Source organism: Capra hircus, chromosome 9, assembly GCF_001704415.2.
Source record: "Capra hircus breed San Clemente chromosome 9, ASM170441v1, whole genome shotgun sequence".
In the NCBI taxonomy this organism is placed as follows: Eukaryota; Metazoa; Chordata; class Mammalia; order Artiodactyla; family Bovidae; genus Capra; species Capra hircus.
The window spans coordinates 82,282,373-82,295,636 of NC_030816.1; the positions used below are offsets into that span (position 1 = coordinate 82,282,373).

Consider the following 13,264-nt stretch of genomic DNA (forward strand, 5'->3'; position numbering starts at 1 on the left):
CTGGTGGGCTACAGTCCACAGGGTCACAAAGAGTTGGACACGACTGAGCAACTTCACTTCACTTTCAAGCAAATGAGCAGATATGCAAAGCCTAGATGCTTTGCCTATAGTGAAGAAAGCTAAAAAACAACCCAGTCTGCACCATAAATTCCTCAAGTATTTTGGGAACTAACAGCAGAGTCACTTTCTTTAGAAGTGAGAGTGAAGATGGGGCAAAATTCAGGATGGGTCCCTGCAAACCACTAGAATGGCTGCAAGTAAAAACCTCAAGGGGGCTCCCCTGGCGGTCCAGTGGTTAAGAATCTGCAGTACCAGTACAGAGTCACGGGTTCAATCCCTGATGGGGGAACTAAGATTCCATATGCCACACTACTAATAAATAAAAATCTTGATGAAATCAAGAGTAGTAAGGATATGGCACAACTGGAATTCTTGTACATTGTTGGTGGGAATTAAAATGTCACAATCACTTTGGAAAACCGTTTGACTATATCTACTAAAACCAAATATACGTCTAATCTATAACCCAGTGATTTCACTAGGTATAAACCCTAGTAAAATGAGTGCTTATGCCTTTCCCCAAAAGTACACAAGAAAGTTCATAATCAGAATAACCAAAAGCTGACAAGAGCAGAATGGATAAACTGTGCTATATATAAATATATACACACACAGTGGCATGCTACATAGCAACAACAAAGAGACCAGAGCCACGAAACACTGCTGTCTGGCTGGGTCTGTACTGCTCCACAAAGAAAGTGCTGTCCTGAGACTTCCAGGCACTGGCTTTTAAAAGGCCTGTCCGCTTACGCTATCTTCCGGAGAACCTACCACCATGCTGTGAGGGAGCCCAAGCAGCTTCATGGAGAAGACTTTCTGAGAGAGGCCGTTGGCCAGCAGCTCAGCTGAGTTCCCAGCATCAAATCACCAGCAGTGTGAGTGAACCATCCTGGAACTGGATCCTCCAGCTGCCACCAAGAAAGACAGAGGCATGGGATCCAAAGAACAGAGGGGAGGGAATTCCCCAGCTAATAGTGAAGGGATGGCGTAGATGACAGCTCTGCACAAGGCATAAGGCAGCCAGTTCACAGCTGGTTGTAATTACAGTATACTGTGTGGCTCAAGTGTGTGCGATACTCACAGAATTGTTACATATATACCAGCGCCTGTGTACACGTGATATTTCTTCTAGCATTTCCGGCTCTTTGTGATAAAAGAGGTAATGTAGCACATTAGTTACCCCCAGGGTGCTGGAGCCAGAAGATTTGCATTGTCCTTTTAGGGTCTGCAGTAGTTCAAAGTGAAGGGGAGTGTAGGCTGGAGAAACCAGAGGAGGAGTCCTGGAGAAATTTTAAGTTTTCCAGGGGTATCTCTGAGGTTAATTAATATTTCCCTTAATGATAAGCTTTCTGTAGCCAGTTGTAAAATAATTGAAATACGGCATATGCTGGTCTCCTGATCTTTATCACAGTACAGACAGCGTGTGTCTTTCTGCACTGTATTTTTGCTGTATCGAGTTAGTTCTGAGCTCCATTCTTTGTCCTCTTGAGATGGTTAGATACCATGCTCACATTATTGAATTAGAGCTAAGACCTAACTGTACAGTGCAGGACGCTCAGAAGTTATGGGAATACTTGCAAGACCTGAAGGGACAGCTTGGCTAGCAGACAGACAAGTTGTTCCCAAATATAAGGGGAGGCAGGAAATAAAACAGGATGATAAAAATAAAGAGCAAGGAAGAGTGGGTGAAATTAGAGCACAGCTAAAAGTAGCAGGAAATACAGGAATTCTGAGAATATCTAAACGTGAGTGATCATTAGACTTAACAGAGCTTTGAAAAAATTTACATTCCCGAGAACCATATTCTATAATTTAGAGTCAATAGTGAGTTGGGCCCCAAAATGTAAATTTATAAAAGATCTTCTCCCCTGCTTGCACAATTAACCTCACCTGGAAACCTGTCCTGAATTAAGCTGGAAGCACACTGACATCATCTGGAAAAACTGTTTCTCCACTTGTTATATGGGAAAATTCACAAAAGGAGAGGACACTGTCTTTAGATAAGTAGTCCCATGGAGGGTGTGTTGATACGTGAGTTTTATTTTACACACTAGTGTTAAGCTTTGCAGAGGATGAGAAAAACGCCTTTGCACAGACTTGATTTTTTATTTTTTTGGTGGCTATAGAAGGTGTGGCGTTTCTTCATCATTAAAAACTATTTATTATGACATAACCGTGATGGGTTTCGTTCAAAATGTTTTACAAAAAAAAAATAAAATAAAATGTTTTTATATCAGGTCAAGTGGAACCCAGGAAGGGGGGTGGGGGGCGCCTGGGCTGAAAAATGTCTTTCCGGGAGCTGTCCGTGGTGCTGAACTGATACCCGGCTCCAGCCTTTGACCTTCCAGAAAGGGGGCTCTGGGTCCCGTCCCCAAGTCTCAGTTTCATTTCAGTTTTCAACTCCTGCGTATTCCCTTTCCCCACCCGAGCAGTAGCAGGGGTGGCCCTTTCTATTTTCGTCCTGGGCGGCAGATGACCTTGTGTTGGACTCCCCCACCCCCACCCCTGTCCGCTCCCTCTCCTCCCTGGGCGGCGGCCGATGGGCGCGGCACCCTCCGCTCCTTAGGGCCCCCTCGGCGGGGCGGGGCGGCGGGGCGGGTACCCCCATCCCCATCCTCCCTGGGCCGGCTCCCCGCGCCGTAGCGCTGGCGCCCTGAGCGCGCCGGGCCTCACCTTGCTGCGCGCCCCCTCCCCACCTCCTCCGCCACCTGCTTCTCCTGCTCCTCAGTCCCGCCCAGCTGGCCACCCCCGCCCCCGGTCCCCGGAGCTGGGAAGAGCGAGGGGGCGAAGGAAGCAATACAAAGGGCGGAGCGGCGGGGAGGAGGGGACGCCGGGGCTCGCGCGGACGGCGGCGGCGCCGGGCGCGGGCGGGCGGCGCGGGCATGGACGCCGAGTACCCTGCCTTCGAGCCCCCGCTCTGCAGCGAGCTCAAGCACCTGTGCAAGCGGCTCCAGGAGGCGTACCGGGAGCTCAAGGAGGACCTCACGCCTTTCCGAGATGACCGCTACTACCGGTAGGGGCGCGCGGGCCGCGAGGCGGGGTGGAGGCGGCGGAGCAGGCCGTGGGGCCGGCCGTGGGGCAGCCCCGCCCCCGCTGACCCCTGTCCCGGGGACGAGCTGAGCTCCGGGGCCAGGCGGGGACACGCCCTCTCCGTCCCCTCCCCGCCCCCCACCCCGCGCTGGCACGCGGCGGCAGGCCGGCGGGGTGGGCTGCGGCGTTCGCGTGCTGGGGGTCAAGGGCAACTCCAGGGAGCTGAAGTGGACAGCTTTTTTTTCTGTTCTTGAGCTGAGACCCTCAAGTCCTGAGAAAGGGACCTAGTGGGCTTTGGTCCCCGCTGAGTTCCTCCCTCTCCCCTGCCCTTCCTGTCCCTCCATCCCCACCCCCACCCCTCCACCCTCCGCGGCCTTCGCTCAGGCCTTGCCCAGACCTGGTCTGCGATGACATCTCTCGCCCTCGAGGGCTGCAGGGAGGGCCTTGGCCTCTCCTCTGAGGAACTCAGGCCCCAGGGGCTTTGGTGGAAATCCCCGAGGCCTGGCTGCTGCGGAGGGTTGGGGGCCGAGGGCCTCAGGGCTGGGCGGCACCAAGGGGAAGATGCAGGGGGAAGCGGTGCTCAGCACCCCAGGGAGCGGTGGGTTTGGGTGGTCTTTGTTCCTCTCCGTCTCCCTCTCCTGTAGCCAGCGTGAGAGCTGTGAGCACCTGCAGCTTCCTCCCTGCGCTTTGCCTTTATCCACTTCTGGTGGCTGCGCTTAACTGGTTTGTTGCCCTCGAAATGAAAGGACCCTTCAGGAGTCTGGAGACTGGAGCCTAGAGTGATTTTGTGATTAACCTATCTCGCTGACCCTGAGAAACTTAATTGCTAACTCTGCACTTCAGGCTTTCTCATCTGTAAAATGGGAAGCTTGAACCAGAAATCTTGTTTAAAGTGAGCCTTCTAGTGACAGTGCACTGACTCTGTGCTTGAGGATGGCAGGTATGCTGCACAGCTATCTTTGAAGAAGTGGTGCTCATTTTTGTACAGTCCACTCTGGCTGAAGGTCACATGTATGTATTCACAGGTACTCTGGAGAACAAGTATCACATTTATCATCAGGTTTTTTTCAAAAGCCTAATGGTTTCCCCCTGGGCTAATTGGCACTACACTGCTGACTAATATATTTGTCATAAAATGACTGAGTAGAAAAGCCCATTTAAAAAAAATGTAATCTCAGGATCATATGGGATAGCTTTTAGATAAACCTCACAATCTAGGAGATCTGACCGTATGGGTCCCTGATATCATGGGGCTTATAGGTAATCGGCAAGTGATCGCAGGCTTCAGTGAGTGCTAGGAAGAAAATATGCCAGGTGGCATGATAGAGTGATGGGGTGCTGCTCAGAGAAGGTGGTCCAGGAAGGCCTTTTGAGAAGGTGATGTTTGAGAAGGGAAGAATGAGTTCTACCCGCTAGACAACAATCTGGGGAGGAAGGTTCCAGAAGAGGAAGAGGAAGTGCAAGGCCCCTGAAGCCATAATAACGTGATATGTTCAAGGAACAGACCAACACGTTTGGAGCAAAATGGTCAGAGAGATACTCAGGGCCCAGTCATAGCACACTGAAGGCAAGAAGACGAAATATGGAATTCTTTAGAATTTCAGTGTGATGCGATTGGAGGATTTAAGTGACGTGAGCAGTTTGGTTGCCTGTCCTGTACAAGCATTTAAATCTTTGCTCCCAGAGTAACTTCATTGATTGAGTTGGATCTTGAAGACCATGAATTCACTCTAGATGGAAGGAGACACTGAATTCTGGCCTGAGAAGAAGTTTACTGCAGAATCTTTATAATCTTGTGTGTCGGTTAGGCTGAATCACAAAGGCTGTTTTCTGGTGAGGAGATGTTTAGGGCATTGAACTGACTTCCCCTGCTCCATTGAATTCTTATATCTATGAGTTGCACCTTTACAAAACTAGGTGAAATACTCTTGGGTTTCTAAGTCGGGAAGCTGGTAGTTACAGCTCCTGTGTTTTGTCTAGCTGGAGATGAACTTGCTACTATAATTTTTGCTCCTGTTCTTCTCACCATCTTCGGTTCCTCATTAGAGATTTATGACTGAAAATCACCAGTCTATTTTTCCCTGGAGGACCAGGATTCGCCTCATGTAGATGACGGTCCCCCCACAACAGAGCGTGGAAAGGAGAGAGCTTGCTAATGCTGCTTTCAGCTTGCTAATGCTGCCCCTCAGTTGGGTGGCATGGCTGTTTGCATCTTAGCTACGTAATTTGGTATCACTGTAAAAGAGCAGCCGCGTCACCAAAGGACTCACACTCATTTTCACAAAATGAGACATGACCGCTGTACTAGGGAAGGAGGCGCCGCATAATGTGGGTGAAAAAAACAGGAAGCTGGGCGTCTGAAATCCTAATGCTTTGCTAATTCCCCTGGCCTTTGTGAAATGTTTGAGTTTCACTGGTGATCAGTTTTCACATCAGAAAAATGAAGCAGGGATGTTGTGAGGCTCAAGTGCTTTATGAAGCGAACACTAAAGATACTTTCCAGTACAGATACCAGAAAAACCAAAGCCACCAGCCTAAACGATAAGGTGAAGGACTGACTTGTTGATACCAGCTTAGTGGTGTCTACCAAGTCCTTTCTTTTTTTATGTGGTAGCGATTGACTGTACTTGGCCACTAATAATCCTTTGGGCTATTGCTTCTCATTCATAGTCATGGGGAGAACTGGCTGGCTTTCTATAGCTCTCTAAAAGAGGAGGAATAACTGAAGCCCACAGCAAAAGTCATAGAATCTCTCCTATACCCCCACCAAACAGTACCAATGAAAACAGGCATGTGTTAACAAGGACATGGAATTTTCCTGCACTACAGATGGGCGCTAAACTGGTACAATCCCCATGGAAACTAGTTTGAGGTATATACTAACACTGAACATGCACATACCTTTTGGCCCAGCATCTCCTCTTAGGTATGTGCCCTGTAGACATGCATATCTGTCAATGGACACACTCTAAAATGTTCATAGCGGCACAATTTGTAATACTCCTGAACTGGAAGGCAGCCAAATACTCACAACAGTAGAACAGATAAATCTGGCTTGTTCCTTACTAGAATGGGCATCCCAGGTTATGCTAGTGGTAAAAAACCTGCCTGCCAATGCAGGAGACGCAAGAGATGCGGGTTTGATCCCTAGGTCGAGAAGATCTCCTGGAGTAGAAAATGGCAACCCACTCCAGTATTCTTGCCTGGAGAATCCCATGGGCAGAGGAGCCTGCCGGGCTACAATCCATGGAGTCACAAAGAGTCAGATACGACCGAAGTGACTTAGCATGTGCACATGACATGTACTTTCTGTGTGCGTGTTATGCTTCGTTAGAAAGCTTCAAAGAACACCAGCTCCTGTGTCTCATTGTCCTTTCTTGAACACAGGCTGGCAAGGGGATGGCATCAGACTTTAGCAAGTGTGAGTGCCCCAGAAGCTGAAGGAGAGCCCGTTCCCCAAGACTTAGCTCTTTAAGGGACTCTTTCCTTCTGTTAGGAAGAAGATGTGGAGAATGGATGTCGGGTAGGCAGTCAGCTATGTCCATGGCATCAAGGGTAAAGGGTAAAGACACATGAAGGACGATAGAAAGTGAAAGTGAAGCCGCTCAGTCGTGTCTGACTTTTGGCGACCCCTTGATACTGTAGCCTACCAGGCTCCTCCGTCCATGGGATTTTCCAGGCAAGGGTACTGGAGTGGGTTGCCATTTCCTTCTCCAGGGGATCTTCTCAACCCAGGGATTGAACCCGGGTCTCCCACATTACAGGTAGATGCTTTTACCGTCTGAGCCACCAGGGAAGTATATAGACAAGAATATAGAAGTATATAGGACAATAGACGTGACCCTTCAGAGCTCGACTCTCAGGGGATTTGTTGTTGGCCCTTTGGCTGGTCCATCCTTTGCTTCTCAGGTTATTACTTTACCTGTGTAAAAATAGGGGCCATCAAGTTGGGCTTGAGTTTTCTTGGCCAGTGAAGTGATGCTCTGTGGCGTCCTCACCCAGGAGGCTTCTGGAAGCAACATTTATTTCATCCCTTGGTGGATTCTTCAGGACTCTGGGGCCAGCCCTCGGTTCTGTTGGCTTATTTTCACCAGCACATTGAGAAGAACCTCGCTGAGTGAAGCCTTCACATTGACCAAGCTCTGGTCTACTGCGCAGAATCAGAATGCCATTATTTAATTGACCAGTGCGGACCCTTGAGAACACAGGCAGTGGTGGGCATGGAGTCAGTGCTGGGGGCCCTAATCAGATCAGGGCTGCTCAGAGCTGGAATCACCTTGGGGAGCTTTTGAACATGCCGAGGCCCAGGCCCCACCCTCAAGGATTCTGATTTAATCATCCTGGGCTGATCCTCAGCCACGATAGAGAAGCAATGTGTGTGAGGCCAAGGTTGACGAGCATCAAGCTGAGTGAGCCTGGAGCACGCACCTCCTTGGCGGGACGGACTTGCCAGCTGGACAGAAGTCTCGGGGTGTTAGCTGAGGCTCCCCCTCCCCTACTCAGAGCTCAGGGCCACGGCCCACTGTCACCTCTGCTGATTCTGCCTTCACCATGCTCCCAGGCTGACTCACCCTCCTTTTTGGATTGAAACATCTGGTCAGTTTGCAGTCAGGTTTAAAGGTCTGAGAACGATTTTTTTTCCCACTTACGGCAAACCTGCCTATCTTTATGCTGTCCCTTGGGTCCTGAAGTGAATATTCATGTTTCAGCGGCTGACTTTCTCCTTGTTTTCAGCTTGTTTTCAGACTGTTGAGCACTAATGTCTCCGTCTTTTGTTTCGTTTTTGATGAGAGGAAATGATAAGTGTCGCTGATGAAACGTGTTGTTAGAACCAGCTTCTCCAGCGCCATCATTTCAAAGGTAGAAAGATCATTTCATGAAGCTTACACGCTGAAGAGCTTAGAATTGGGTACAAATCTGGCTCCGTGGGGAGAGGCTGGCACTGTTGTTGTCTCTTTGGGACAAGATACAGGTGTCAGATGGGCCGTGGCCCACGGGCCTGAGCAGATGGACATGTGAGCCACCAGCAGTGATGCCAGAGCAAGTCAGCGACCCCTGGGTGCCCCCCCCACTGTCTTGGTGGATACCCCCAGGGAGCATCCCTCCCCAACAGCTCTCCCCTCCCTGCTCTGGGATCCACCTTGTCAGTCACCCCCCTGTTCTAAGGTCTGCCCTTCCCCACTCTGACTCCCTCCCTCTGCCTGGCTCCTTTGGGAGCAACCACGCCGTCCTCTCCAGCATATGCTGGTCTGGCTTCCTCCCCCCGTCCCACCCATCCTGTTGTTCTATAAATGGGTTAAAGGTAGTCCTGGCAAGTTGGCTCCCATGTTGTTTGTTTCTTCACATTTCAAAGAAGACCCCTGACTCCCTCCCACTGGCACCCAACTCAAATGCTCACCATTTAAATAGAGCTGAAAGAAGCCCAGCCTCCTCAGGTGGCACAGGGGGTAAAGCACCCGCCTGCCAATGCAGGAGACGTAAGAGATGTGGGTTCAATCCCTGGGTTGGGAAGATGCCTTGGCGGAGGGCATGGCAACATGCTCCAGTATTCTTGCCTGGAGAATCCCATGGACAGAGGAGCCTGGGGTCACTGTCAGATATGACTGATGCAACTCAGCACACACACAAATAAGCATACTTTGAGCCTTTCAGAGTCCTTGCTTTGCACACCTATGAAACTGCACCCAGCATCTGCTAGTCACTGAGACAGCATCGCTGTGACAGACCCCATGGCTACAAAGACCATCAATCATGTTCCCCTTTGGGAGCCACCCCCTTGGGGTCTGTGAGCAACACCACGGGACACATGGGCCCCCACCCTCCTCCCCCTCTCCTTTGGGAGTTCCCTGCCCTCTCTCCCTGCTGCGTAGTATTCTGGGGCTGGGAGTGGGGGGATGAGGGGTGGGGGGAATCCTCCTGCTAAGAGGGCCCTCCCCTCCTGCAATCTGTCCAAGCGTCACCCAGCAAAGCTTGTTGTGCAACACTGCCACCTCGTGGTCCTGCCTCTTCCTCCATCAGCCCCGAAACCCGGGAACTTGCCACATCTGTCCTGGAGCCACCCTAGCCCAGGTCACCGGGGACCTCGAAGCATCAATCCAATGGCCCCTTTCAGGCCCTCGCCCAGTGCGACCCTGAAGGATTTGCCCCTGGGTCTGGGACTCTCTCTCAGAGCTCCTTGATCCTTCCAGGGGCCCCAAAGATGCCCTTCCCTCACATTCTCTGGGCTTCCCTTGAGGCTCAGCTGGTAAAGAATCTGCCTGCAATGTGGGAGACCTGCGTTCGATCCCTGGGTCGGGAAGATCCCCTGGAGAAGGAAAAGGCTCCCCACTCCAGTATTCTGGCCTGGAGAATTCCAAGGACTATATAGTCCATGGGGTCACAAAGAGACGGACATGACTGAGCGACTTTCACTTTCTTTCACGTTCTCCTCTGACACCTTGTCCTCTACGTGGTCTCAGCGCATCTTAGGCAAAGTCTTTTCCTGTTTACTGTCTGAGCTTAGAATGGACCCAACTTTCCCTCAAGGCCATGGCACTGTGATTAACGGCGCTAAGCATCTCTGGAAATTACCATTTATTGCTTCAGACCACTTTCAGGCGGGTGACCCTCTTTCCGCCATGCAGTACCGATGTGTAAATTAAGTAACGCTGGATCCTATGAGCCAGGCATTAGCAGCTCTCGATACCCGTTGGGCAGCTTTCCAGGTCCGAATGAGATGGTGAGTGTGGGTCCCAGAGGCTTGATATGGGGTCAGACCTTTGTCCCTTGGGGACCCCCAGTTAGAGCTTCTGGTTATTCTCTGACTTCTGAAGGTTCCTGGTCCTTATCTTGGACTGGGGACAGTGTCTTGATCCCTGCTCAGAAACAGGGATTGAGGGTGTTTTCTGCTATAAGGTACAGAAAATAGAACACTCAGGTGGGAGTCAAGATATAAATTCAAGTCCCAAGCCACACGTTTTAACCTTGCTATTGGACTGGTCACTATGAGAGAAGACCATGTCATACCTGCTCTCCCTGCCAACCAGCCAGTCAGGAGGGAGACTGGCAGCAAGGGCAGCCTTCTGTCAGCCTTGCCTGACCCCAGGAGGGCGTGAGTGTCCTGCTTGCCTGGAATGAGGTCCCAGATGGGAATGGAGGTGCCTGTCGGTTGTCGCCTTCCCCGCCTCTGCCTGTGAGCCATCACAGTGGGGCTCTGGTGCGTGCCTTTTCAGTGTTTACGTTTCTGCGTTAAGACCTGGGTTGAGTTTCTCCATCTCTGGCTGCCACAGGCTGTTCCACGTTGACTTCCAGGGGGTCTAAAGAAGGGATTTAGAGGGATTTCTTAATAGGGCCAGGACCACACATTGAGTTATGAATAACACTGAACAGGGATCTGGAGTTTATTTTAAATGAAGGCTCATATGCTCTTTATTCTTTGAAGGGGAATCATGGGATCTGAGAATATTCAAGGTTCAGTTCAGTTCAGTTCAGTTACTCACTTGTGTCCGACTCTTTGCGACCCCATGAATCACAGCATGCCAGGCCTCCCTGTCCATCACCAACTCCCGGAGTTCACTCAAACTCATGTCCATCGAGTCCGTGATGCCATCCAGCCATCTCATCCTCTGTCGTCCCCTTTTCCTTCTGCCCCTAATCCTTCCCAGCATCAGGGTCTTTTCCAGTGAATCAACTCTTTGCATGAGGTGGCCAAAGTACTGGAGTTTCAGCTTTAGCATCATTCCTTCCAAAGAACACCCAGGGCTGATCTTTAGAATGGACTGGTTGGATCTCCTTGCAGTCCAAGGGACTCTCGAGTCTTCTCCAATGGGACCTTAATTGCATTGGCAGAACTTTTTCCCCCTTCAGTGTCCATGAATATGGTAATCTCTCTGCCTGTGTCAACTTAAAAGTCACTCTAAAAATGAGGATGATCCTGTCTCTAGACAAATTTCAGCTCCCTGTGACTTTCATTAGAAGGTCCTGGTCTTGCTCTCAGGGGCCCAGAATGGGCCTACATCTTGGATTACTCAGCAGCCCCTGGGACACTTTCAGGCAGCTTTGGCAGTGTCCCCCAGTATTTGTTTTCTTTTTCCAATTTATAAACACCCTTCAGATGATGCAGTCCTTCAGGTGATGTCATTTCCTGATGTCTGTACCATACGGGTTATTGTTTTCTGGCCTCTCCCTGTCTGTCTTTAGGATTTAGATTCTTTCTGTACCCCAAGTGATATGATTTCAAGTTATATTGTGTAGTGCAAGAAGGGAAATTATTGGCATTTAACTGAAAAGTCCAGTGACAGATGTAACTTAGCCCAGCTAAATTTAAGAACTCAGAAATGTCACAGGGGCTCACTTTTTCTCTTTTCTTGTAGCTTTGCTTTCCTCTTGGCCAAGCTCTTCCCAACAGAGAGCATAGGCAGCCACAGCTGCTGCAGGTTCTCATGCCCCTAGCTGGGCTGCGTCAGTGAATGCGTGGGCAGTCCATCATTCGTGTTTCAGGTGTGCGACTGTGCTGGAGGGATGTCCAGAACGCCTCGAACTGGCTGCTCGCTTCTGTCTGCATCGGGACTCAATAGTGAGGTGCTATGTGCTTCTCAGAGTTCTTCCTGGTGGTTCACCCCAGCTCCGTTTCTATGTGCATCTTAATGTGAACAGAGCTATGACCCACGCAGCAGAGTTTTTTTTTTTTTTTCTTTAATGCTACATCTTGCCCTGAACCAAGAAGAAAAGAGGAAGATATTTGCTTCCTGGAGAGCAGAGCAGGTGTTAAGCACCCCAGTTGTTCTCCGGGGGCCTGTCTTTCAGCTGCAGTGATGACTCAGCCCGTGCAGCAGAAAGAGCGTTGTCTGCAAGAGGGGAACAGGCCTCCAATCTGGGGCAGGACGTGCAAGGGTTGAAGCGCGCCTTGTCCCTGAAATAGGAACCCTGGGGCTCTGGATTCGTTTCCAGGGCCACTGTGACGAAGGGCCACGAAATGGGGGCTTAAGCAACAGACATTTATGGTCTCACAGTTCTGGAGTCAGGATTCTGAGAACAAGATGTCAGCAGGTTTATTTCTTCTGAGGGCTATGAGGGAGAACCTATTCCAGGCCTTTCTCCTAGACTCTGGGGGCCCCGCAGGTCCCTGGGCTCATAGATGGCTGTCTGTCTTCAGATCATCTTCCTTCTATGCACGTCTGTCTATCATCCAAATTTCCCTCTATTAAGAAGACACTAGCTCTATTGGGCCAGGGCCCGCTCTGACCTCATCTTAACTTGACCATCTGCAAAGACCCTATTTTCAAATAAGGCCACAGTCCCAGGCACCAGTGGTTAGAACTCCAGCATCTCTTGTGGATTTAGGTTCCTCCCTGCATGTATTTTGCAAACCAGCAGCGGAATGTTTGGTGAGCAAGAGTTAGGAGGACTGAGTCCTGACTTGGAGCCATTGGTGCTATCTTAGAATCACATCTGCACGTCTTGTGGAACCATCTCAGAGCCCCCCTGGCTCTAAAACCAAGCCAGCTGTGGGTCTGAAGGGGGTACCCCAGGGACAGTCTCCCCAGAAGACATGTCTGCAGTTTTCTCTGTGATCTGAGCTGCCTGAGGCTTATCAGGTTCAAGTTGGGAAAGGGGTATGTGTATGTGTGCGTGCGTGCCCGCATGTGCATATGTGTATGTATGTGCACACGTGTGAATACGTGTGCATATGCATGTGAACGTGCGTGTGCACGCACGTGTTCATCCGTGTACATGTGTGCACATGCACACGTGCGTGCATGCATGTGTGTACTAAACCTAGGAAAGTCTCAGGAAAACCAGGACAGTCTTCCAGCTAGAACCCCTCCCACCTCCAAGGGCTGCAGTTGCTGTCCTGCAGCCCCCTTCCCTTTCTTTCCACGGAAAGGTGTCCCCCTTTCTTTAAAACTCTTAGAAAACGCACTAGTGCAGCACCAGTCGTCTGACAAATCCAGTGGTGTCATTTGCTCAGCACCTGTCGGGCTGTGTCTCTACCAGGCTGGTGTCAGGCCTGGGGAGCTGAGGACCAAGAAAGGCCACAGGAGTTGGTGGGGGATGCAGCGGTCAAAGGCTGAGAATGAAAGGTGCGCATGCTCAGCGCAGGCGCTCCGTCAGGTCCGGCTCTTTGCGACACCACGGACTGTAGCCCACCAGGCTCCTCTCTCCATGAAATTCCAGGCAAGAATACTGGAGTGGG

General features: G+C 50.6%; 1 protein-coding gene across 1 annotated transcript in view; it reads left to right on the forward strand.

Annotated features, from left to right (window-relative positions):
• The window catches only part of TMEM181 (transmembrane protein 181), a 63,087-nt gene continuing 52,706 nt past the window's right edge, over positions 2,884-13,264 (forward strand). The window contains exon 1 of the mRNA XM_018053416.1: positions 2,884-3,073. Coding sequence (XP_017908905.1) covers positions 2,943-3,073 — 131 coding nt within the window. The 5' untranslated portion in view covers positions 2,884-2,942. The remainder of the gene's footprint in view (positions 3,074-13,264) is intronic.